The sequence below is a fragment of the Poecilia reticulata genome, linkage group LG9, assembly GCF_000633615.1.
Source record: "Poecilia reticulata strain Guanapo linkage group LG9, Guppy_female_1.0+MT, whole genome shotgun sequence".
Classification (NCBI taxonomy): domain Eukaryota; kingdom Metazoa; phylum Chordata; class Actinopteri; order Cyprinodontiformes; family Poeciliidae; genus Poecilia; species Poecilia reticulata.
Genome location: NC_024339.1, coordinates 16,521,697 through 16,548,683, shown reverse-complemented (window position 1 = coordinate 16,548,683; position 26,987 = coordinate 16,521,697). Strand labels below are relative to the sequence as shown.

The window sequence follows — 26,987 nt, the reverse complement described above, 5'->3', positions numbered from 1 at the left end:
TCAGGACTGAGACTCCCCCTCTTCATGCGGAAGTTGTAGTTCTCTGTCAGTACTGTCACTTTCTAGCATTCAGTCCTGCAGGTGAAGCATCGGAGTCGGTCTGTCCCTGATACAGAGAGTCCACAGAAATGTCTTTGTCATTCGAAGGAAGAGTGGTGCTTGTCACTGGCGCTGGAGGAGGTAAAACTGCAGCTCCGTGTGCTGTCCGTCACTTTAGATAGCATTTAGAGCTTTAGCTTCGGATGCTAACTGGCTAAATGTGGCTGACATTTGTTTGGAGAACTGTTTAAGAGAAAAGTTACGAAAGCAGCTTGTGCACCACACAGCTATTTTACGTTATATTCCACGCCCATTTGTAAATCTGTATATTTAGCTGATTGCTAAAAGTGGCCACGACTCTGCAAAATTATTAGCAGATATAGAAAATCATTTTTATGATTAGATATTAAACACGTATGTTGCTATTTTATGTTCAATAAGATTGTTTCATTTGTAAACTCGGGGAGCAAAGTGCAAATAACGCAACGACCTATTATTACTCTGATGTAAGTGTGTGAAAGGGCACAAGCTGCTTCATGCATGTGCCCTTTCATGTGCCCTTTTGGGTATTTGAGTCTGGTGGAAAATTTTGCTTAACTTTATAAATATTTTTTTTTTCTGTGTTCCTTTCTACAGGTCTTGGCAAAGAATATGCACTGGCCTTCGCTTCAAGAGGAGCCTCTGTAGTTGGTAAATAATTAATTACATCTAAACTAATTGCTTGATTTTCAGAATAAAAGCCCTGCAAGCTTTGCACTCTGTTGACATGAATGGAAACGTTATTACCTAGGGTTTCCGTAATTATGTTTAATGAGTTAGTTATATTGCTTCTGATCATGTATAAAAGCAACATTCTAAAGAGGTTCTATTATAAAAAAATTAACTTTTTTGAGCTTCATATCATAGTACTATTCCATCATCCAAAACTCTGTTTCACATGTTTAGTTCTGAAGAAATTATTTGTGTGGAGGTACACTTATGTAGATAAGCTGTACTGTATAAGGTATTTGAGATATGTGCACTGCAGTTATTGCAACAGCAGTGATTGGATTTTAAACTCGCCTGCGATTGTCAGTAAAAATAAATGCTGCCTTTAATATTGACTTTGAATGCTCCTCTCATCTCTGACCAAGAATCTCCTTTAGTTCAATTTTCGCTTAGGGTTATCTGTTTTGGAGAACTGCACAATTTGCGCTGTGCTGCTAATCTTTGTCTTCATATTTTGCAATAAAGTGAATGACCTTGGGGTAGACACAAAAGGAGGTGGAAGAAGTTCTGCAGCTGCTGATAAGGTGGTGGAGGAGATAAGAGCAAAGGGGGGCAAAGCTGTGGCAAACTATGGTGAGAAACATGGACTTCCCTCTATTAAATGTAGTATGTTGTTTATTTGATAGCAGATAGAAAACCTGTGACTCATTTTACAGCTTGTCCCTCTGATGAGTTTGTTAGTGAGTTTTGATAATGATAGGACCCCATATTATTTTATTTTTTGCTTCTTCAATGTGAAAAAATAAATCTTGTACAGAAAACAAGGCTTCCATGTGTCTTTCTAGTATTTTTTTTTAAATATCAGATTTCTTGTAGGGTGACCAATCAGCTAACTAAATGCCAGATTGTTGCTTTTGTAGTCAAAAATAGATTAAAGTTAAGCTTTTTCTGATTGTTTTTGTTATGTATTTTTGAACTCTTCCTTTTTTTCTCTTTGAAAATGGAATCAGAAACAGTGGAGCCGAGATTTAGATCTAAACTAATATAATCAAGTCTTAAAATCCTCTATATTTTCTTTTGTGTACATAGATTCTGTTGAAGATGGAGAGAAGCTGATCCAAAGTGCCCTTGATGCCTTTGGAAGAATTGGTTTGTATTTACTTTTGGAAAGCTGTAATCAGTAAATGATTTTTAGTGGTGGTTTTTCTAGAATTTATTTTGATAATATTCTTCTTTTTCAGATATTGTTGTGAACAATGCTGGGTAAGTCATCCCCCAGTTATAATTATGGAGATCCTCTGGTATTAGAACGCAGTTATTACAGTAATTAAAGTGTGGACCATTACAATAATGTGAAAGTGAATTTTAAGTTTCAGCTCTTACATTGTTATTCTTTTTGCCTTTGTTTACCCAGAATACTTCGTGACCGTTCATTTGCCAGGACCAGTGATTTGGACTGGGGTAAAGAGATTGTGTTTGGATAAAAAAAACAAAACTGTTTATTTATTTACTTATTTATCAGAAACTCAAGTTATGAGTCAAGTCACCTGGATACAGATAAAAAAAAGTATTTTTCTTATGCTTGTTGTCATTTCAGACCTTATTCATAGAATCCACTTAAGAGGGTCATTCTTGGTAACACGAGCTGCCTGGAACCACATGAAGAAACAAAATTTTGGCAGGTGAGGATCAAAGCAAGCAGCTGCCAGTTGACATTTACACTCAGGCTCAGGAGAGATGCAATTCTGGCTCAAAAAGGGTTTGTAATGGGGTAATCTACAGACACATCTCAAAAAATCTCTAGGTTTTTCACAAATTCAGCTGTAAAATCTCTTTATGTAGATTTGTTGTTACATGTATATAAAAACAACTGACTATTTACAAGAAGTGAGAACTGTGGAAACAACAGAGTTATAAAGATTTATTTAGTTTGTTGGGATCAGTGATGGTCAAGGAGTCTCAGAGGAAGGACCTATGAGAACGCTCCTTTGTACACCTGGGATGCAGCAATCTGCCACTGAAGGAGCTCTACTGTAAATATAGTTTTATTTGCTTTACTCTAAATAGAGAAGAGTAAATAAGAAAAAAAATTAGGTTTTGGGCCTTTTTTGTCTTCCTTTTTGATGAAGTATCAAATAGTATTTTGTGGAAAAGAAGAAAGAGGTGAACTCAAATGTTGCTGTTACCATGAATGGCATATTTCTAGAGTTTATTATATATGTTGTTATATATCACAGGAAAAGTACTTTGTATTGATTTGTGTTTTTTAACACACCATGCCATTTATGTTGCAATAAATGCATCTTAGTTGGACATGTAATTATGTTGCGTGTTACGATCTTTTCTTTTATAAGACACTTTGAATTCCCTTGCACAACTAATGGCCACTGAACAGTAATAAATGTTAATTACACCTGCACTGATCTATAGAAATGCATCTAGCAGTGACAGGTCTATTTAGATGTGGCTGTTTTGGATTATAATTAGCGGAGGAAGGTCGTTAGCTTAACGTAGGAGCCAGTTGCCCTTCATGGGTTCATAGAAGCTGCTCTGCTTGAAATGGAATATTACGTTTTAAACACTGACTTAACTTTTTCTGCAGAAACTTTCTTTGCACAACAGCATGCTGCTGTTGACCAAGTCTAGCAGAAAGCAGTTGAAAATAGTTGTGCGAGTTTTAAATCAATACGCTGACAAATGCTATTACGGTGTTTTTCTTAATAGAGACAGAAATCATTTTAAATTCTCTTTTGTTTGTCTATATGTTTTCCATTTCTCATGTTCAGGCCTGAAATTCAATCTTTGTGTGCAGCCACCCTAAGTAAAGAATTTATGGCGCACTTGAAAGAAAAGTCATATCGAGGAGACATAAAAGAAAAGGCGAAATGTCAGTCACCTGACTCTCCAATTCTGTCTCTCTGATGGCGTGGAGAAATACTGTCACTGAACAGCTTTATCCTCTCTACCAGCTATCTGATGCAGCATTTTCTCTGGGTTGCTCTGTAAATGCCAAAAGATTTGTGCTCCATGTCCTTTGTGCATAATAGCTATTGATGTGAAAAGCATTTTGTCATTGCCAGTCCCTTGGAGATTGTATTGTTGTACACTGTATGCTATGGATCACTACTTGTTTTATAAGCAGTGAGGTTTTGCAGATGTCTCCTGCAGTTAATGTGGCATTGATGCTTAACCTTTTTACTTCTTCTCAACTGAGTCGAACCGCCTGCACGAGATTGTGCGCACAAGTAATATCCTGTGGGTTTGATGTATAAACATCCCTGAGCTCCTAAATATGAATTGGATACTCTCACGGTTGCTGAAGAGAACATATTCTTTATTTGCAATGACTAGGTGCTTAAAGATGCTCAGCATGCATGGAAAGTATCTTTCCTGTGAGATTGTGTGTGGGTTGTTGCTGTCTCCTGCTCCTGCTCCGCAATTTCTGTCAAAGTGCTTTAACTCGGCCTTGTCTTCTGTGACCAGAATCATCATGACTGCGTCAGCTGCAGGCATTTATGGTAACTTCGGCCAGGCCAACTACAGCGCTGCCAAGTTAGGCCTGCTGGGGCTGGCTAACACTTTGGCCATCGAGGGACGCAAGTACAACATCCACTGCAACACAATCGCTCCTGTGGCGGGGTCCCGCCTCACGGAGACCGTCATGCCGCCAGGTAATCGGAGATGGCATCGTTACACTGAACTGGTCAACATAAGGAAAATAGATGTAAACCACGCCCTTTTCTCTTTTTGAAAATGTTAGCATATGTCAACAAAATGCTTACTTTAGTTTTATCTTCTATATTCTGTTTTCTGTGCTGCGGTGAAATCCATTTTTATCATCTTTATTAGTTTTTACTTACCTGCATGTGGTTTTATTAGGCAGTTGTAGTCTCAGGTTTTGTCACCACGGTTTCTATGGATATGGACGAAAATTTGGCTGAAGGATGTATCAGGATTTCATGTCAGTTGATATCGATAATTATTGATTTTTAGTTTTTTTTGTTTTTTGTTCTTTTGTTCCTGCCAAACTAGTGACGTGACCTTTCCTGTTTTTTTTCCACAATTTTCGCTCTTAAGTCGTTTTTTTATTTTTAAGCAGATAAGAGGTATGGCAGCAAAACCTTAAACTGCTCCTGCACGTTACTCAGCAGACTGTTGTTAGGTAACCAAAGAGTTACCTAGCAACCAAAGAGTGAGTGAGTTAGTTGATGCCAACAACCTTGATTAGCTGACCAGGAGAGGTTGAGCAGCTAAAGCCTCTAATGCCTATAATGTCTACTTCACAGAAATGATGATAAAGCATTGGTTATCCACAATAATATGAAATAAAGCTCGGGACAGCTTTTGTAGTACGCCCCAATATATATAAATCATTAAAAGTTAATTTATTAATTTATTTTAGTCAGGAAAGTATATTGTGCATATATTCAATTCAGAAAAAGCGATACATTCCTCTTATTTTCTTATCTTTGATAGCTTACAGCTCAGGAAAATTATTACATAAGTCTCAAGATTAAATTCAAATATGTCTTGTGTGCCCTTTTCTTCTTTCCACTTAATTTTCCATTTGTTTGCTTAATGCTCAGATGCAGCTTCTTTAGAAATTGCCTTTTGTGCCTTACCCTGTATGTCAGTGGTCTCAAACTCCAGTCCTCAAGCGTTGACGTCCTGCAACTTTTAGGCGTCTCTCTGTTTCAGCACACCTGGCTCCAAAATTAGTTAATCAGCAGATATCTGCAGAGTTTGACTGCATACATGCTAGTGAGGCAGTTCAGCCATTGAATTTAAGTGTGCAGGACAAGGAGAACATCTAAAAGTTGCAGGACACTGACCCTCTAGGAATGCAGTTTGAGGCCACTGCTCTAGGCATTGTCTGTATTTAAAATCCTTTTTTGTTGCTGGTTTTTGTGCATCTGATTACATGAAAAACAAGTTTGGGTTACCTTGAGCTGAAAGCCATAATATAACTGAATTACTGAAATAAATGTATTTTTCAATCATATCCAACTTTCTGAGATGAAATTTACATGCCGCCTAGTAAAACTACCCCAAAAACTAGTTATTTAACCAGTCAGTGAGTTAAAAACGAGACTCTGTGCTTGTGTTTTAGCATCATAAAGACCAGGACGATGGTGCTTGTAAGTGCTGTTGGTTCACGGACATGCTCTGTGACTACAGCTCTGTTGACGCGGGGAATAAACAGGAATGGTTTTGTTGTCATGCCGTGCTTGTCTGCAGTAGCATCTGTCACGCTGTGCTGTGCCAACTGTCTCAGGATGGCCTCACCTTGGTAAATGACTTGGTTCCATATGTTCATGCTCACTGACTCAGACTTTTCTGAAAGACAAAGAACAGAACTCACCCTGGTGCAAACATGGTGAACGCAGCGAGGCAGAATTCCTCCTGTCTTATCACCAGGGGGCAGATATTTTAAGCACACATACTGTATGGCGTCTGAAGGTAAATATTTCATAGCTGATGAAGGGTATTAAAAGAGTTTGCTATAATGGGCTTCTAACTTCTATACCGGTCGATTTTTAACGGAAAATTATTTCCTCTGTTTTTGCAGCTCATTCTGTTTATTTTTACTATTAAAAATATTAACCTTAAAATAAAAGCAATCAGCCTTGTGGTGCATTCAGATCTGTTTGGAGAGGATACTAAAAAAAAACTTTAGATAACTGGTAAGTACCAAGAGTGATCACATAAGGAGATTTTATACTGCACATAAAGATTAAAATGTATAGATGTAGCRTCCGTCCGTCCGTCTCTCTATCTGTGGTTTATGCAGTGTGTATTGCTAGTAGAGGAATCGTGGACTGTAAATCGACTCTGCTTCGTATTAAATGTTTGTGTTTTGTGTCTTTAGACCTTGTGGCGTCTCTGAAGCCTGAGTACGTTGCCCCTCTGGTTCTCTGGCTCTGTCATGAACAATGCCAAGAAAATGGAGGACTGTTCGAGGTAAAATAACTGTCCTGCTGGACAGTGACAACCTTCAAAAGAAAATTTTAATCTGAGTATGTGATGGTTTATTCTCATGTTTCCTTTTCTTGCAGGCTGGCGCAGGCTGGATTGGTAAATGTGAGTTCTGTGTAGTTTTCCTGAAGAGATGCCTGCATGTGTTTGTAACATCCATTAGCTCCAGGCTCCTTTGTAATGTATGCGTTGGATTTTTACCGGGCGGTGACCCCCTACCCCTCGTTTGTGTGTACCGCGCGCGCAGTACGCTGGGAGCGAACGGAGGGCCGGATTGTGAGGCAGAGGAACAAACCGATGACTCCTGAGGGGGTCCGAGACCAGTGGGATGCGATCTGTGATTTTGAAAATGCCACCAAGCCAGCTAATGTACAAGGTCAGTGATACCTGAGGCCAATTATGTGCTCCATGCTGCAATATTTTTTTTTTATTAATACACATGTAGACTGTAATGTGAAGAAGCATTTCCTTTTATAGATTGTTTTTGTTCTTTCAGATCATTAAACTAATTTTAAAGGTGACCCATTACACCAGTAATTACAGTTAATAGGCTTCAACAAAAACCAAGAAGTACTGTTAAAGGTCTCGCAAAGAAAGGGAGAAAGTCAAGGTGAAAGCAATGTTCAGTCTGAACAAGTGCAATTTTCCTGGAAAGGTCTGATGGAAACAGAGAGGTTGTCCAACGCTGATTATTATTTCTCTCCGCCTCCTCCGGCCGTCTCTGCTCTCTCAGATGTTAAGTTGGGGGCCGCGGGGGGTTGGCGTTAACCGAACGGGGGAGGTTTTCCCACAGGTTGCGAGCGGCTCTCATTAGCATGGCTTTGTTGTGCCTCCTCATTTGTAGCTTAATGCGAAGACTTGTTGCTGCCCGTGTTCGGTAACCACTCGCCACTGATTGATGGTAATGAGCGGCTTTAGTCTTCCCTCAGATTCTGCTTCCTCGGTTCTCTGGGATTGCTTTGTCGTGTTCATGTTGCATGCATAGGTATTTAAATCTTTACACTCCACTTTCAGACAACGTAAAGAAGGAACTAATAAGTATAACAATGAGATTTTTAGGATCTTTTTTTCAAGCTACATCTAGACTGGTATCTTTAATTAAACTGTTGCTTGTGTGTTTTCATGATCTTAAATTAGATATAGAATTATTATTTCTCACAAGGATGACATGTTAGTTATTTAAAAGCTACATTTGGATTAGTATGGAGTTTGATCTTAAGTTTTAAATTATATTTTATGCTTGTTCTAAAAGTTTTTTTAAAAAACTTTTTTAGACTATAACAGAAAATATTCCATATATCTTTTGCTAAAGGTATTTTTCTTGTAGTCAGAGTCGCAGCTGTATTGCATTCATCGCCACTGAAGCTCGTAGTTTCTTTAATGATTTAGTAATTGAGTCTGGTTGTTTCAACATATAAAAAATCAGCTTGGTTCATTTAAAATATTTAAAATATATACATTTTACTGTTCTCAACAAAAAAACACCAGTAAGTTGTTTTGTTTCTTGTGAAACTCTGTAAAATGTGATTTCAGTTATGGTGATTTTTAGACAAGATTAATTCAATTCAATTCAAAAATACTTTCTTTATCCCGAAGGAAACTTAAACGTTGCAGTAACTCATATCATCCAAGAATCTTCAAGGAGTTGTTGTCGGAAATGCTGCAAGGATCTCCAGTAGCAGTCAGTCTCGCTGCCCGAAGAGGCCTCTGTCTGAAGAGAGTGTTACTGAAATGCCATGAAATTCTACTAGCTCAGGTTCTGGGCACTTTTCCACAGTAACATGTAATTATATCAGCTGTTAGCAAGCATTGCTAATTCACCTCAAAGTTCAGGTATATTTTGAGTGCTTAAGATGCTAATCAGTAAAAAAATAAAAATAAAAAGTAAGAGCAAAAATACTTCCAGCTGCACAGAATCCAAAACCAGAGGAAAAAATTGTTCAAAAAAGCAACTCCTCAACCAAACAATGAAAGAAAGTCCACAAAACGAACAAATCAGAACTAAAGCGACAGAGCTAGTCCAACATGGTGGACCAGATGCATACCTTTTATTTTTAATTTAAAAAATTACCACATTAAGTTGTACTAGACAACCTCCGGAGCAAGTTGTATTTATGTCTTGTGGTAGATGGTAAGAGCTAATTGAGAAGATTAGTGCCACCTTCTGCTCTTTTCTCTGTTTGTGAAATATACATCTTACATCTGCAGGGCTTTTTTTCCAGTTGTAGTTTTTTTTCCAGTTGGACAGAGTAGTTGTACGTTAGATCATATTACAGAACAAGAAGCTGCAGCTCATCATTATTAAAACTTTCTACGGTTTTAATGGTTCCGAGTTTCTTCTCCTGTTCTGTATTTTTCTTTCTTTCTGGTCTTGTTGCAGAGTCTCTGCATTCAGTTGTGAGTGTGCTGTCTCAAGTGGAGTCAGATGGAGAAGTTGGTGCAAATCCAGCAGCAGCTGCCGCCTCCGGAGCAACAGGATCAGGGTTTAATCCTGTAAGTTAAGATGCAATTTCTGCTCCATTTTTCTTCGACACTGGGCTAAGGATCGCTGAATTTATTTTCATCACACTTCCCTCTTTATCCCTGTTGTAAACATTTTTGCACCCTGTTGTCAGGTTATGAATAATGTTTGGATTCAGCAAGCTGAGAAGTTCATGGTGGGCTTATTCTAGGGATTCTGAAACGTAGTTGAAGCACTAGATGCCTCAGACTTAAGGGGAAAATATAGTTTTCTAGTCCGGATCATATTTTAACAACTAATATTCAAGTTTAATGCAAACAATTAAATAATGCTCATTTAAAAATTAAAGTAAAAACTATTGCAGGAAGATTTTTTTCCCTTTGGAGTTGCACTATGATTGAGATTTTGTTAATTTCCCGTTCAGTCTCATCATATTAGACATTCTGAATATGCAGAACTTAATTTTATTTATTTTTATCATTTATTTTTGTGTCTATATACATGAGTAAATCCTTCATTTACTTTTTTTGTAGGATGTTGAAAAAGAAAAATGTTTTTTTTAAGTAAAATGTAAATATCTAACAAGGTAAAAATAATTCTAAATAAGTTGCAAATTTGAGGAGTTGAAACAAATGTTCGCTGAGCTAACAAGTTATTTAGATTTAACTGATGCAGTCAAACGTCAAAGTTGTAGATGAGTGGACAAGAAAACCTAAATAAAAATATTGTTGATCAGCAAATGCATCCTTCAATCTCAGAGAGAATCTATGACTTTTCATTATAAGTGCAAAATTTGAACACATAAATTCATTGTATAAACCTATCAGAATAAAAAGCTGAGAAGTCGAGTGGGGGCCTCAGTCTGACCCAGGCAGACAGTCAGGTTTTTGTTAACAAAGAGATTGTTTGCTTCCTGCAGGTGACTCCATGCAACAGTAAATGTATTTCAGTTTGGCAGCCTTCTAGTTTGCGTATTTAGAATAGTGGATGATTGACTTTCATTTATCTTGGTTAGTTACCGTCAGTACTGCACATAGTCACGTGTTGGTTGCTAAGACAAATGAAGGCGACATGGAAATCATCAGAAAAGAGTTTGAAATCACAGTCAAGGCGCCTACATATGTTTGAAGAAGCTGGAAAAATATGGAAATTGGCTTTTGTGATTCTCAGCTTTTGATTAAGACAAGAAAGATATGTGTTGAAAAATGTTTTGGGAAATTACTGTTTCCTAAAAGTTGGAAATCCAAATTTCCAAAAACAACTTCCGACTTTTTTTTCTTCTTGAAATTATTTTAAATTGAAAATCTTCTTCTATGATTTGCCACATCAGAGTTTGGATTGAATACTTTAACCCTCAGTGGTTTTGTTTTTCTGTTTCTGGTTGGGAACACAAAAACACCCAATTAAAAAAATCTTTTTTGACCAGTATGCCACCTTAAATCAGGGTTTTGAACTGGACCTACAGTTCATGGGTTAAGAAATTATCAAAGGAAGTTTTGAAATAACTTTTGTTTTCAGGTTTCTCCATCCATACTCTCTCTGTAGGATTAAACTGTGCAATTATTTCAATATTTCATATTTACTTAGTTAGTCAAAGTATAATTTAGACCACTAGAAGTGATCCAGAAGTCAAAGACATAAAGTGTGCTCCCTCATTTTTGCTCTGCTTGTTTCATTTTTCAGGCACCCATGGTGACCTCTGCTTGCATTTTGTTTCTTCTTATGTTGGCTGCACTTATGAGGAGCTTTAGGGTTTCACCCTGTGGCCTGTGGGTGTGACAACAAAGGACATAATGACTTCTGAAAGTACGCGGCTGTAAGCTCTCTGGCTCTTTCAGACGTTGCATCTCATGACTCTGTAATAAACCCACACAGCATAAAGTCAGGGACGATAATTCCCTCTTTAGCAAAGCTCCTACAACATACATTCTGCAGGAAGGTTGATATCCCCCGTAAATCTGAAAAGTCGACACACCAGACAAGCGTCTGCTCAGATTAGCTTTTTAAAAAGATGACTGCGGACAGCAGAGTATCTCCCCTCAGTAGGTGTTTGTTCACGTTTCTGTGTTCCCACTCACTGAACTGCGGACGCTGAATCTGTGACAGCTCACATATTGCAGTTGCTTAAATAAAAGATTAGCACTACAGTAAAATCACACCATGTGCAATGATTATCCACAAGGACAGCAGCCGCCTCACACTCGTAGCGTGCAGTAGTCGCGTTCAAACTTAAAATAACTGCATTAAAATCATCCTCTCCAATGGAGTTTAGTTTATTAGAAAAACTGTCATCAGAATAATTTATACGATGAAAAATTGAAATCTTTGGGTTCGGTGCAGCATGAAGACTGCAGAAATGCTCACTGGAGCTATAACAGAGGCTAAACGGGGTGTGTTCTTTTAAAAATATTTTTAAAAAATCAGTTCTTTTTTTAAAATCCTGCGGTGGATGAGCAGCCCTCGCCGTGCTCATTCAAAGATTTTATAGTATTGTTCCTAAAATGTTTCCATCTCTCTCTGGTATCTCTGTCCTCCTCACTTTGTTTCTGCTGCCTGCTTGGGATTTGGAAGAGAGTCGCACTGTAGCCTGAAGATAAACATCCCCATTGTGTCTTCATTAGACTGCATGCGTGCGTTTGTGTGTGTGTGTGACAGTGTGTGCAGCTCCGCTAGTTGCATTTGCATTCTTGTCCTTGCTGTGCAACGCATTGCTTAAGTTACACCAAGCTGTGCTGCCGCTGTGCTTGTGTTTATTTTATGACATGCTCCTCTCCAAGTGCACAACTATCTTACCAGCACTAAATGGTTTTATGTGTTTAGATGTTTGAAGGAGGATGTAAGGGCAGTAAAAAGGTTACACAGTTTCAGAGAGGCCGCATGATAATTACAGACTGTAGTTTCCTATTCAAATAACTCTGTTGTATTATTCAGAATTGTTTCTGTGCTGCTTTCACAACATGGCATGTAAAACTTCACAGATGCTTTTCAGTTTAATGCTGTTATGCAATTCAGAGGCTACAAACTCTCTGGATGAATCTCTTATCAACTAAAATAATTATATGTACTTCTTTGGTTGAATGCAGATGTTGATACTTGTAAACGATGCTGCTGTCCTGCCAGGTCCTTCTTGAAAAAGACATTTTTACCTGGTTAAATAAAGGTTATTTATTATTAAAACTAAGAACTATTAGAACTGAGTGGACCCAGCAGTGCGAAAGAGGATATTAAGATTCTCCAACTGTGGTAATGTCATTATATTTTACTTGTTATAAAGACACCACTAAATTTCAGTATTAGAACTTATTTAACATAGATAACACTGGGCAATAGCCAAAACATCGCCTGGGGTTTTTCAGCTGGTTTAGGGTCATTTTGATGTGCCAAATCCAAAAATCACATTGGTTTTGCTCAATCAGGTGAACTTTCTGGACTATGGATGCAGCATGAGCATCAAAATGCATGACTTGTTCTCACATATGGATCGGTTTCCTGAGAATCTAGGATCAATGAGTGAGGAGCAGCGGGAGAAAGTCCATCAGGACAGAAAAGAAAAGGAGAATTTTGCACAATGAAGACGTAATGTTCAATTTACATGTACTAAACCTTATCAGTGTTTTATTATTCAGTTTACAGAAATCCAAGTTTGTAACTTGTAAATAACACATATTTTTTTCTCCTAAAACTTTTTCTGGATGATTGAGAATAATGGATGTCATTATTGGGTTCAGCAGTGCAAAAAAAAAAAAAAGAAAATAACACAGACAACTTCCAAAGAATATTTTTTGTAGCAATATGGTTGCACAGATTTTTATTTAAGGATATGAGAGTAAATGGGGTCACATTGCTTAGATTTTTGAATTATTTCCCCTCCACTTAGCACAATTACACATCATTATTCTGTTCTGTTGCATAAAATTTCAGTAAAATACACTGAAGTTTTGAGCTTAATGCAGGGATGTCAAAACTTTTTGCCAGGTAGGCTTTGTAGTAAAAATTTGTATCATTTTTATCGTTGTCACAATAGTACCACAAAATATTGTGATAAAGTTCTAAGTCCATATCGCTCACCTCTATGGAGAGCCATTTCGTCCAAAATTAAATAAATAAATAAATGTATTTATTTTCCCTATATATTTATTTATTTAATTTTGGCTGAAATGGCTCTCCATATGTTACACCTCTGCAGTTATGTAATGTGACAAAATATGAGTGAATACTTTTATGAGGAAGTGTAATAATACTGTCTATCCAAACAGTATTAGAGAATATCAGTAGTTGTATAAATTGATGCAGTGAACCTAAAAACAGAGGAATAATGCAGGGAAAATAACCTCTATGTAACTAGATTTTTAAAGATCAACTTGCTAAACTATCATATCACAATATTTGCAGTTTTGAATAAAACATTGAACCACCTTTAGAAAAAAAACACAGCATAATGTTAATTTGATTGTGATTTTTCTTTTTTCTTCTTCCCCCGATATTCTCAAGAGGCAGTGGGATTAATCTCTGTGTGAACACATGAAAGCATATAAAATGAAATCAAAAAGGAGTGTGGGAACAGTTCTGAAAGAACGCCATTTCCCACATCTGCATTTTAATGCAGTTTTAATTAAAAGCGAGCCTCCAGAGGCCGGGCTTTATGGTGATTTCTGACCAACTGAGAGAAGATATTATGCAGAGGGAATCGCACCATTCTGCCAAGCAGGATTGTTTTAAGCTGAGGCTCTGTGGTCATTAATATGACAAATCAGCTGCAGCAGGAGAGCTGTGACTGTAATGCTACCACAGAGGTGTGATAATGCTATACGTTTCTCACATTTAATAACTGATTGATATGAATGAGCCGCTGCAATCCCTTTCCAACTCTGTTTGATTCATTCTCTTTCTGAAGTTGGTGTTGCTATATTTTAGGTTTGAGCACACTCTGTGGTGTTGGACATTAAGCATTCAATTAGCACTGTAACAGGAGCCTGAGGGCCGACGAGTTTTTGTCTGGGGGAGACAGAGATGTGGGAGTCATATCAATTAAATACATACTTTTTAATTAAACATAAAAATCATTAACTTGATTACGTTATTCATAATTTCTTATTCAGAAATTAGCTCCTGGGTGAGATGTTATTTAGCTTCTCCCCCCCCTCCGCCCCACTATAAACAAGGATTGGGCACTCATTCACCTCTATGGAGAGCCATTTCGTCCAAAATTCATGTTATGTTGCTCCACTTTCTGGAGCAACATAAAGAATCTGCACATTTTCCCTGAATTGAGTTAGTTAGCTTCTGTCCTCAACACTGTTTTCTCTTGGCTTAATTTTCAATGCTGCATCTATAGTTGGACGATATGGTTTCATACCTATCAATATTGATAATTATTAGTTTATTGTTTAGAATATATGAAGTACTGCCAAACTAGTGGCGTGACCTTTTCTGTTTTATCCACTGCTTTTACTCAATTTAGTCTTTCTGATCTGAAAATGCAAAGCTTGAGACAGGAAGTACCATGTGGCCCTGATAGGGGGCAGTGCTGAGCCCCATAGGCACAGTGGGTAACAGCTGCTCTTCTTCTACACATTGAAAAACTGAAAACAAATCAGTCAGAATAGAATAACCCCTACTGTACGTTTTGCAAAGAGCATCCAGAAACAGTTATTTAATAGGAATTATTGTGTCTAAAGAAATTTTTTTAAAGAATATAATAGCTGTTGTGAAAACTGAGTGTCAACATTTCAAATTATAAAGTATGACCATGTTATTTTTTTCTTTTCATGGAAAGAATACAAGGTTTCCCCCAGAAAACTTGCTAAGCCCTGTGGTTGGGGCGCTCGGCAGTCGTTAATCCAGCGGCAAACATAAAAAGAAAAACCTTAAATAAATAATTGATGCTTGTCCTGGTGGTGGCACAAGTTATATTGTTATTATAAAGCCTGGTGGCCCACCAGGCTTATAATACACTGGGGAAAACCCTGGAGTACGAATGCAGGCAGATGACTGGTAATTAATCTAATTCTTATATTTGGCAAATTTCATATTCACAAATGTAAATTTTCATCATCTTCACCCTTTAGTTTTTTTTAGTTTTAGTTTAGCTAATCAGACTATATTTAGCCACTATTCCCAAGAGATGCTAACACACATGACTGTGGTAATGTCTTCTTTCTGTTTTTCTTTTTCTTTTTAACAATGTATTTACTGTAGAAGGCTTCATTTCACATTTTGTGTTCTGTTCCTCATTTTTTGTATTTGTAAACAAAGATTTTATCTCAATAGCTTAAAAAAAACAACCAAAAAAACAACCCGAAAATAGTCAGAATGGAATGGAATTGATTAATAAGCCTTTTTCATCTCTTCTCTGCTTTGTTTTCTTTAATGGAGGCTGAAGTTTAGATTCTTGGGTTCAGTTCAAAGCTTAAACATTTTCTTAATTTCCAGAAAATGCATGAAAGGAAATTTACATAACACAATCGTCTAGTATCGTAAATAAAAGAAAGTTTATAAATCTTTAATGATGTTTATTGGGTTTTTTATGTGATAGAAAACCAAAAAGGTGAAGCTTAAGGAAAATTAGTTCTGACAGCTTTTTGCGAGTAAAAATCCTCAAAGTATGGCAACGATTTGTAATCCATCCCCGTCTACGCTGATACCCCAAAGTCCATTGCAACAAATTATCTTTGTCTAATTAGTAGAAAGTCCATCTGTAAGTTTTGTGAAGGACTCAGAGGTTTGTTAGAAAACTAGCAGCTTCATGAAGACCAAGAAGCAGCTGGTATGAAATAAGATTGCATGAAAAAACGCTACATGTGGTGCTAGCATCATGCTGTGGGGAAGCTTTTGTTCAGCAGGGATGATCAGAGCTAATGGGGGGGGGGTGAATGTTTCTAAAAACGGGAGAATAATGGAGAAAAGCCAGTTGGAGACAGCAAAACATTTCTAAATCCAGCACTGGATTTAACCTGTTGCCTTCAGAAATCACTTAATTAGTAAATATTAGTGGTGGGATTTGATTACATTCTTTAATCAAATTAATTGCTGGGGTTTTAATTCATTGATTTAAATGAATCGTATTTTAACTGAAAACTAAATTTTGCCAGAATGAACATTTTCAATTCAAAAAGTGTTTTTGCTGCTAAATTATTCAATAAAAGAAAACATATGAGCTCAACAACAAAGATGTGGATGTGGTTAAGTGGTGATTAACATATGGATGATCCAGAAACATGCAAATACAAACGTTCTGGCTCTGGACCTTAGTGTATATTAAGAAGATTAATTATACAAGTTTTATGCAATTAAATTAACTCGTTAAAGTTCTCTCCCTCGTAAATAGTTGTTTTTTTTCCCAGGGTGAAAATATTTAAGTCTTCTTTGTCACTTAGCCTGTGACAAATAAGACTATGTTTCAAGTCCAGCTACTACATTTTTTATTTGTGTAATATTATGCTAAGAATAAAAACAGAAACATGTTTGTTTTTTTTTAATACTTGTTCTGGAGCTGGAAATTAATGACCTGAGGTTCTGCCAGATGTGCTAAAACTGCGGTTGATGACGGTCTGAGAACATTTCCGACGCTGCGGATTGCCTCACCTCATTGATCTTTAGGACGGCTTTTGTTGCTCGGTATCATTAACTGTTAATTACTGTTCAGCTCAGGAGTTTGTGGCCGTTTCCAGGCCTCCCGGTGCCTCCGATGCAAACACAAATCGAAGTTGGCTCAATTCTTGGCTGCCTCTCTCCACCCATTGTGTGATTGTGCTGATCTCTCACAAAGCCCAGCCCGATCCCGGCCTGGAGCGCAGCCCTGAGCTGCTGATTCTCCCTTGCTTTCAGAGACCACCCTCCGCTCAAAAGGCTCAAGGACTGCTAAAAACACACTGTGAATTAAATTCATCGGCTACTGAATATAAAAGTATTCACTGAAAACAGGAAGTGTTCATCTTTTACCATAGTTTACTATGTTTAGCTAGTGGTCGTATTATTTCCTTTTTGTAGCAAGCACCTTGGTTTGTATTTTCTGTTATTTATTCTGTTTCTTAATCTGTTGCAAGGGATTAAAAAACTCCATCGCACTTATTTCTTAAGGATGCAAAGGATTAAAATAATCATATGAAATTATTTTGTCTACTTCAATTTAATGTTTTAACTCCTTGCTGATTCATAAGGGTTATATAATTTGTTGATTTTTGCCTCTCACTTTCTTCCAGTCTTTTCTTTATGAATATACGATATATATTTTGTTAAGTCTTACACATGCACGGTATTTTCACTTGCTGCAAAAGCAGCTGTCCTTTCGGGACTTACAACTAAAGTTGGCAACCTGGATACTGGGATGGGTAGTGGTTGATTTTTATATTTAATATTAGTTGTTGGCAGCAGAATCTGAGGGTTCTGTTTTATTTGGCTTAGTTTGAGAGGGAGAACAGACTTTTTCTGCATTCGGACCACAGATTTTAATGTGTTTTATTTGGATTTTATATGAATATGGTGCATAATTGTGAAATAGAAGACAAATGGGATCTGAGAGGTAACTAAATAATAATAATAATATTTTTTTTCTCCAGGCGGAAGCTATCGGACAAAAACTTCCCTCAAGCTCGTTCAGCTTCACCTCTAACCAGTGCATTCTCTACGCGCTGGGAGTCGGCATGTCCACCAAAGATCCAGACAGCCTCAGGTTTGCTTCTGCTTTTTATTTGTGTGCCAGAAAACTAGCAAATTGTTGTGAGAACCCCAACAGATTTGACTGTTCAAAGCTGCATTAAAAGGCAGTCATCCCTGCTACTGACCAAATGTTTACCGTTTTAATTCAAGAAAAGTTGCACAAAAGAGAACATCTCCAAAAAATGTTTTTGCTACATTTTCTGGCATTTACCAAATAGAAATGGTTTTTGTAATTTTAACCGTCCTAAAATAAGAGAAGTTTGGTGGGATTTATCTTCAGACAGGGAAGAAAAAAAATGTTTGTATTTTTTTATGTGGTGTATTTAAATATCTGATTTCAACTGTATATTGTTGTGTGCAGGCATTTAATTTTTAGCAAGAAGGTCATTTGGTAGAAACGACCTTTATTCTCCCGCAAAGAGAAAATTCAGGAGTAACAGCAAAAAGTTTTTCAAGTGTTAAAAACAATATATAAAGTAATAAGATTAACAATAATAATAATAATAATACAGTGTTTACCCACGATTTGTTGGGATTATTTCCATGTAATGAATAGTTATTATTCAAAATGGCAAAATTGGTTTCTATTGTGTGTAACTGATACAAAAGGTTGAAATTAGTTTTTTTTTTTCTTCTTGGGCCATTTCAAAACGTAAAACGTTGCTATATTTTAGTTTATCTTGTCCCTGCTGCAGGTTTATTATTAGGAGTAATAAATGATATCATATAATGCTGAACTGAAACTGTCTTGTTCATTTGTGTTGCTTTCATGCCTGAATTTTACTGAGAGAAAAGTGCATGAACCCTGCTTGCTTCATTGTCATGCATGTTCTCCCATCTGTGCAACTGTTTCTGTCTTGGTGCGCTTCTTCACACCTCACCGACACTTTGCATCTTAACGTAGGTTCCTGTACGAAGGGCATCAAGACTTCAGCTGCCTGCCCACGTTCGGGGTCATCCCCTCGCAGGCCGCCACGATGGGCGGCGGCCTCAGCTCCGTCCCTGGACTCAGCATAGACTTCACACAGGTCAGGAAACGTGCAGATTACTCTCCAGGATGCCCGCCTGTGCCGTCTTGCACACAACTTTGTATATACACAACTTTGCTGTTTGTAAATATGTTGATGCAGATTTATGTCCATATGGGATATTTCACACATCCTTGCACACAGAAGAAGAGTAAATAGTTCGCTGCTAATGCTAATGAGGCTGCGAGACTTTCTGGTGAATGTGTGTCACAGCTGTTGTGTTGTTTCAGGTTTTGCATGGAGAGCAGTATCTGGAGCTTTACAAACCTCTGCCTACTTCAGGTATTTACCCCCTGATGCTACGCAGTGATAAATTAGGGTTGTAGTTCATCATGAAAGGAAGTAAACGCTCTTTCAGTGTCATTTACTCAGGCTTATGAAATATTATTCTCTTGGATATTTTAAATGATAAGCAGTTAGTTCTTTTACATTTTACTGGTTGATAAATTGAAATTATTGCGATAAACAATAATATTGTTGTTTTAAGACTATTTTTAAGTTGTAGCATTAATAACTATTATTATTATKTAAATATCCAAATTGTGTGTACTTTATTTGTATTTTACAGCCTAAAACTCTATTGCTACTTAATAAATACAATGTATTCATATTAATTTGACATGCTTTCTGTTTGATTTCTCAGATAACATTCTAATTTTGACTTATCTGAAAACATATAAAGAAATTAAAAAGGGTTGTTTTATTACCTGTTTGGTCTCTTGAACTGGGCCTAAAGTATTTTTTGAAACGTGGTTTGAAACCCAGAAGCTTGTTGTTGCTGTTTTTTCCCTCAGAAACTCTTCTAGTCACATTTCTATTTATGCTCAGCTGCTGGATTTTAAAGAGTTTTACCAGCTGTGACTCTGTTTTTACATTTCAAACGACTGTAGCCCACAACTGCATGCATCAGTATTTCTTTTTATCCAGAATATTTTAGCAGACAGATGAGATGGGTGGAAAATAATGCCACTCTGTCAGTTTTTCCAATCGATTAATCGCTCTGATAATCGATTTTCTTGCAGAAATCAACAAGCATCTTGGAAATTTAACGTCGACTGGTTCTTTTTTGAATCGAGATGTTGCAGAATTGTAAATATTTTAATGTTAAGCATTTAATTGTCCCTCCAGGCACCCTTACATCTGAGACCACAGTCGCAGACGTCCTGGACAAAGGATCCGGAGCCGTCATCCTGCTGGACGGTGGGTTTTGATTTACCCTTTAACAGCGCAGAATTTCCATCATACAGTGTATTTATTCAATATCCATTTATTTTCTTCAGTTTAATGTATTTTTTGGCCTCACAGATCCCTCTCAGGCTGAATTAATGAAAGTTAATTTACAGTCTGTGTCTGCAGGGGCCAGAATAACAGACTGTGAATGGCTCATACGTTTTGTGTGGCAATTCCTCCGAGATGAATGTTATTTAAAACCACTCTGATCTATAATTAATCCATCTTAAACCAGGAAACTGTGGGACCTGGGGTTTTTTCTGTGTGTTGACTCGGGAGAATGTCAATAAAATGTCCTCGCTCACATTAAACCTGTTAGCTGTGGTGAAAAGAGAAGCTATACTGTATGCAGTATGCAGAAATTTGTTTTGGGTTATCATGTAAAATGCCAGCATTTGCTCTGTTTTGCAGTGAACACCTACAACGGCGATGAGCTCGTGTGCTACAACCAGTTCTCAGTGTTTGTGGTTGGAGCCGGACGCTTCGGAGGAAAGAGAAGCTCAGACAAAGCTAAAGTATGTCAAAGCCCTGTGTTGAATGTTTGCTTAAGAGTCATGAAAAGGCTTTTCAGATTGAAACAACTAGTTAGTGGACTGGGAAGCAAAGAGCTTGTTGAAATGTCCCAGTTTGTTTGACTGTGAAGAGGCTCGTCAGCTCTGAAATACAAATTACAAATTATTGAAGCTTTTTAAAAAGATGGCAATAAATGAAGATTTCATCAAGTAAAGGGAAGGAAAACAATTCAAAGATCCTCGTCTAAACCCTACCTACTGTAAAAAAAAAATAAAAATAAAAAAAAATATATATATATATATCTCACAGCCGTTATAGAGAAATTTCCAGATCTGAGTTGGATAAAGTGGAAAACATCCTTTGAAATTAAAACTTTATCCAAAGAAGGAATATTGCAATAACTTTGTCAGTAAATAATCAGATGTTTCAGTGATTGGCGAGACACCTTGGAGCAGCATGTGCCAGAATACGCTTCCATATTTAATACCCTTCACACTCATTAAATCAATCTCTTATTGCAGCAGCACAATTTTATGCAGATAACTGAATGTTTCCACTAAACAGGCTATAGAGGAAATAGTTGTTACTCATGTCTGGATCTTAATGTTAGTAGAACTGTAGATATTTTCTTTTGGTCTTTAAGTGGAGATTCTGACACTTCACAAACTACTTTTAAAAGGTATCACGTATTTTCCAGGCCCACCGTGGCGTTTTATACCACATTTTTTTAATGGTTTTACCATAAGTTGTTATAAAAATTCTGTATATCTCAAAGATGACTTAAAAGAGATTTTACTTTGCAATTTAATGTTTGAAAATGCGATAAATGTGACTTTCTATTACTTGCTGTATAGATTGTGGATTATAATCTGACATCCATTAAAGCTGAGGCAGCTGTTCAGTACAAGTAAGAAAGATTTTGGCAATTTTTGAGAAAAATCTGCAATAAATTCCCAATTATTTATTAGTGCAAAAAAAGTGTGGGGATTTGTTGATTTTGTGTGGATTTCAAAGGTAATTCTCAAAAAACTTTATGGGCTGATTGATATAATTTGGCAGTAAACGGATAAAAACTGCAATGATTTGATTGATAAAATAATATTTAAGAAACTTAGTGTTTAGTCTGAATCCTAGAGGGCCACATAAAAAGCCACGACGGATTTGACGCATGTTCTCTACATCCTGGTCACAAGTTCACATACGCTCATTGTGGGCACAAATATCATAAATATCCAAAAGCTGCATCGATAATTCACCTGTTTCCACTTATTAAACGTTAAAAATAGAAAACTGTTGCTGGAATCAAATCACACTTCTCCACATTTGTGTGTATCTACTATTCCCTGCTGTCTATGTGGATTTTACACTCGTTTATTTACCCTTTACAGCATCCCGGTTTTTTCACATATATATAACTTGAGAAAACTGTTACAAATGCTCCATCATATTTAACAGTTATTTTTTGTTTTGTTTTGTTTAAATTTCCCCCAGGCTCCTCTGCCTCCACCCAAGCGCGCACCAGATGCTGTGGTGATTGAATCAACCACAGGAGACCAAGTGAGTGCGTCTGTGTGGGTTTTGCTGCAGAATAAATCAGCCGAATTGATGATGCAAGGGTGAAAATAGAACATGTTGGGTTTTCTTTTTACTCCTCTCTGCAATAATCATTAAGTTCGAGTCAGAGTATATGTGGCGACGGAGAGTTTGAGCGCGGGTTTTCGTTCTGTGTCAGAGAAGAGAGATTTGCTGACTGCAAGATGCCGTGTGAAAGCAGCGAAAAGAAAAAGAGAAATCCCCCAAGCATTTTTAAATGACTGCATCTGTATCACTTCAAAGGCATTCTTATTTTAGGTGTCTTTATGATAATTTAATTTTATCCCACATGAAGTTATGAATAAGATATAAATCTAAACAATGTCTGCTCCCCCGGCGGCTGCAGGCTGCCTTGTACCGTCTGAGCGGAGACTGGAACCCTCTGCACATAGACCCCGGCTTCGCCGCCATGGGAGGTGAGAGCAGAACAAGACGAAACGCCGTTCGGTCCGGACTCCCCGTCCTCTTTTGGGTTTTTTTTCTTCTTCTTMCTCAAATGATGTTACCACCATCTCATTTATTCTTGCTAATGCTGTGTTTAAAAATGCTGTTTGGTCAGGCTTCAGGGCTCCCATCCTGCACGGCTTGTGTTCGTTCGGCTTCGCGGCGAGACACGTCCTCAAGCGCTTCGCCGACAACGACCCGGCGAAGTTCAAGGCCATAAAGGTGAGCGTTGCCTCTCTGGGGTTTCAGATCAAATGTCTACATTGCTGCAAAGAATCGTCACTTAGTTTCCACATGAGATTTGATGAAACTGTTGAGAGTAGCTCTGTTTTCACCTGCAGGTTTATTACAGCACTGAATTGTTGCAAATGAAACAAAATATGGCCATAAGGTAGAGATGTTCAGAGTCGATGGGAAGATGAACGTAGCTAAAAGCAGGAGAATCCTGGAGGAATGTCTGTTAGGCTACGTTCACACACTGCAGCCTGAAGTGACCGAGTTACGATTTTATTTTTTCCTTAATGCCACCTGTATCTGATTTTTTTTTCGTCCATGTAATCCTGTAGTTATGTGTCCACTCCCTTCTCGCTGCTCTTTCAGGTCCGCTTTGCGAAGCCCGTGTTTCCGGGTCAGTCGCTGCAAACCGAGATGTGGAAGGAGGGCAGCCGGATCCACATCCAGTGTAAAGTGAGTCTCTCTCTCTTTTTTTTTCTTCTTCAGCAGCAGCAGCGAGGATTACACCCTCATCACGAGCTGCGGTGAAGAGATGAGCCCGAGCCGCCTGTTCTTCTGATGAGCTCTCGTCTCTTTCATGCAGGTGAAGGAGACGGGTGACGTTGCTCTGGCTGGGGGCTACGTGGATTTGCACAGCACATCAGAAGCTTCTCCTGAAATTCTCCCTCAGGTACATGAAGTCTGGGAACGAAAAAAAAAACCAAAAAAAAAAAAAACTACCCTCACTGTCAATTATTCCACTGTAATTCGTTTTATTACATTCTATTTTTGGTGGCCTCATTTCTTTCCATTGTCAAAGGGGGCGGACAGCGGCGGTCATGCTGGCCTTTTTATTCAGCAAAAATAAATAAATAAAAATGTCGCCTCGTTCATTTAGGGGCATCAAAGTGAGCAAATGAAGCTCAGTTCAGATTTTTATTGAGATGATGGCGGGTTAACCACCCAGATTCATCCTGTGATTGCAGGGAAAAGTAGATTTCTGCTTGGACTTTGCTATTTGGATTCTATGTTATGCAACATAATGAGGAGCTCTAACTCAGAAAATGTTGTTTTACAGATTGCAGAAAGAGTTTTCACAGGTTGTTTGATGTGTGCGTTTTCCCTCCACGGGCCTCCCACCACTCTGCACCTTTGATTCAGACAAAACGGGTGTATATTTTCTGCCTTTTCTCTGCTCCTGCTGCAGGGAGGAGGCCTTCAGAGCGACCTGGTGTTCGCAGAGATCGGGCGGCGCGTTAAAGATCTGGGCTCAGAGCTGGTCAAGAAGGTGAACGCCGTGTTCGGCTGGGAGATCACCAAGGGCGGCGAGAAAGCTGCAGAGTGGAGTAAGTTGCATGAAGACAAACATTTTCATTATTATCGTTCAGCAAAAACTTTTATTTCTGTTTAGAAAACTAGATGGGCATCACTTAAAAAAATAATGTAAGAATAAATGGAAAAATATACATATTTTCTGTTTTTATTTTCATTGGAATAAAAAATTCCCTCAATAATCAATGGAGAAAAAAAAATCAAACTCTTCCTATAACTGCTGAACAACGTTTTGCATAATTTTTTCTACCGGAAATAATTATTCTGTGAGGTTGGAAGGTTTTTCCAGAGCTGCATAATCGACTTTTTCACGGCAGTCCTAAATACGATCTTTTACAAATTTCAGCCGCTTCTTATTTAGATACGCATCTGACTGTTTTCAAAGCGTCGGCAGTCTCAACGTTCATGTCGCATTTTATCTGGCTTTTACGTCATTCTTGTGAATGAGTCTGTAATTGAAGCACATCACATCACAATCCCACCACTGCTGGTTTTAACTACGTATCCAAACTGATTATTCTACAGGAGTTGCTCCACAAAACACTGTTTCTTTTTGTTGTGCTTTCTTTTTGCTAGTTTCCTTCGTCTTATGATCTTGGGATGATACTTTTGGCTCCCGTTGTTGAATGAACTATAAAATCGATCCGTAAATGGCTCCTCCCATTACTGCTCCCATAAACAAAACGTGCTTGTTTGACATTAACGTTCCTCTCTTTGGGGTCGTAAACTGTCTCATTACGGTCGCATTTAATTAGTTTGAACAACAACACACACAAAAAAAAAGCGGAAAAAACAAACATTGGATTTCAGCAAAAAATAGAGACCTGCTGTGTGAATGCAGCCTGGGAGAAAACTGAGAGGACCTGTGGATTACAAGAGGAGTTCTGAAGTGAGACAGCAGTGAGGTGTGCTGTAGGTTCAAGGTGGAGGTGGGAGTGCATCAAGGATCGGCCCTAAGCCGCGTCCTGTTTGCTTTGCTAATGGACGAGCTAACAGACGAGGTTAGAGAGGATTGTTCGTGGACTACGATGTTTGCAGATGACTCTGTGATGTAAGAGAGGACAGGAAGTTGGTTGGTGTGAGAGTAGAGGATGCATCAGATTGGACAAAGTGGAGACGGACGTGAACAAAAGAGAACCGAGATTAAAAATGTCACTTTTTGATCCAAGTTAAGCTGATGTCATTGATGTCGACGTTTAAAACCAGATTTAGTTTTAATTCTGTGCTGGAATTTGAAGCCTAAAACGAGTTGACGGAAAGTGGAGCTTTTTGTTTTCTAATCCGTCTTCTTGTCTGTGTTTCCTCCGCTCCCCCTGCAGCCATTGATCTGAAGAACGGCAGCGGCTCTGTGCTCAGAGGGCCGCCCGGCGGGAAGGTCGACGTGACCTTCACTCTATCAGACGAGGACTTCATGGAGGTGGTGACGGGGAAGCTTCAGCCTCAGAAGGTAACGTCTTTGAAGCTCCTCCGCCTGCGTCTGGGAAACTTCCCCTCGCATTTAGTAATCGCCTCCCGTTTCAAACGGCCGCTGCGACGGCGAACCACTTCCTGTACATTCTGATTACGGGGAAAGTTCCTTTGAGGCTCCCCTTCGATCCATAACGACGTCCTGCTTGATCTCGTCTCGTCAGATAAAATATGGAAGCGGCGATCTCTCGGAGAGCCCTCAGCGCAGACAATCAATCGCCGCTGCTTGTTATGTCTGTGGCATCCCATCTGTCGGTGGGAGTGGCCGCCGCCACCGCGCAGAATTCATGCGCTTCCTGGAGCTCTGCTTATTGATCTCGGGCCGCCTGCGTTCGTCTTTATAGAAAGTCGGCGGGCTGGAGATCCCTCGGGCTGGTCTTCTCCTCTCTGCGGTGATGAAAGGAGCAGCTGGGGGCAGATTAGCTGACGGAGTTGAAAGAGGATCTACTAACTGTCTTCCAGGGTCATCATAACCCCCTCGTTGGATTGATATCAGCCGAGCAGAGCAAAGAAAATCCTCATCAGAGGCTCGGTTAGCTTTCATCTGCGCAGGGATCATCTTCGTCTCCTTTCATCTTAATTTCCTGAACGCCGCTCCGCTCTCTGATGACAAATGCTGCAAATAAACGTTTGTTTTTCTTGTTAGGCCTTCTTCTCCGGCAAGCTGAAGGTGAGAGGGAACATCATGCTGAGTCAGAAGCTGGAGGTCATCCTGAAAGACTACGCCAAGCTGTGAGCGCCGCCGCCAACCAATCAGACAGCTTCAGGAACCCGACCTCATCGACTCCCTCCTACTTTGTGTTTGGTGACCATTTCTTGGCTCTCTAGGGAAATTCATCAAAAAAAAAAAAAATTATAAAAAAAAAAAAATTACCCACTGAGACATTTCAGGAATTAATTTATCTCCATTGAATTCATTTAAGGACTGCCAAACGGCTTAATCCAAGCATCAGGTGGGGAAATGTTTCAGTTCATTCACATCTTTAGCTGCTCAAGTCCCTTCAGAATATTTAATTAACCACATTTTTCATGAGTCGTGAATGTTTATTGACGTTTTAATAACGCACAAGTTGAATTTCTTAACGTCTCAGTTAAACTGAAATAATCAAAATCTAGAGCAGCTTTTATGATTTATATTCTCTTTTCGTGACTAATTTACCAAAGTCAGAGGCAGTTTGATGTATCTGATGCTCTAATCAGCTCAGTTTTATACTAATGTAAACTTTTGCTTTATTTCAACTTTATTTGTGTAATTTAATGCAAAGTAACGTTTGCTCTTGTGTAATCAATTGTGACTCTAATTAAAGCCTTAATGTGCTATCTCA

At 38.3% G+C, this 26,987-nt stretch overlaps 1 protein-coding gene across 1 annotated transcript; it reads left to right on the top strand.

Moving 5' to 3' along the window:
- hsd17b4 (hydroxysteroid (17-beta) dehydrogenase 4) lies at positions 1-26,987 on the top strand. Its single transcript, XM_008418254.2, has 25 exons — positions 1-180; positions 676-729; positions 1,273-1,380; positions 1,837-1,896; positions 1,989-2,010; positions 2,162-2,208; positions 2,345-2,429; positions 4,231-4,418; positions 6,617-6,708; positions 6,804-6,828; positions 6,971-7,099; positions 9,104-9,216; positions 17,743-17,855; positions 18,747-18,870; positions 19,101-19,152; positions 19,999-20,070; positions 20,512-20,615; positions 22,105-22,170; positions 22,553-22,622; positions 22,766-22,872; positions 23,251-23,337; positions 23,468-23,554; positions 24,071-24,209; positions 25,515-25,642; positions 26,309-26,987. The coding sequence occupies exons 1-25, from the start codon at positions 129-131 to the stop codon at positions 26,396-26,398; spliced, it is 2,214 nt and encodes a 737-aa protein (XP_008416476.1). The 5' UTR covers positions 1-128; the 3' UTR covers positions 26,399-26,987.

What these genes read in the sequence shown, in the direction of transcription:
- hsd17b4 (XM_008418254.2), top strand. Translation starts at nt 129, where the DNA reads ATGTCTTTGTCATTCGAAGGAAGAGTGGTGCTTGTCACTGGCGCTGGA. An exon ending in CGCAGGCTGGATTGGTAAAT is followed by an intron (nt 6,829 to 6,970) that starts GTGAGTTCTGTG and finishes CCGCGCGCGCAG; the next exon opens with TACGCTGGGAGCGAACGGAG. An exon ending in AATCAACCACAGGAGACCAA is followed by an intron (nt 22,171 to 22,552) that starts GTGAGTGCGTCT and finishes CGGCGGCTGCAG; the next exon opens with GCTGCCTTGTACCGTCTGAG.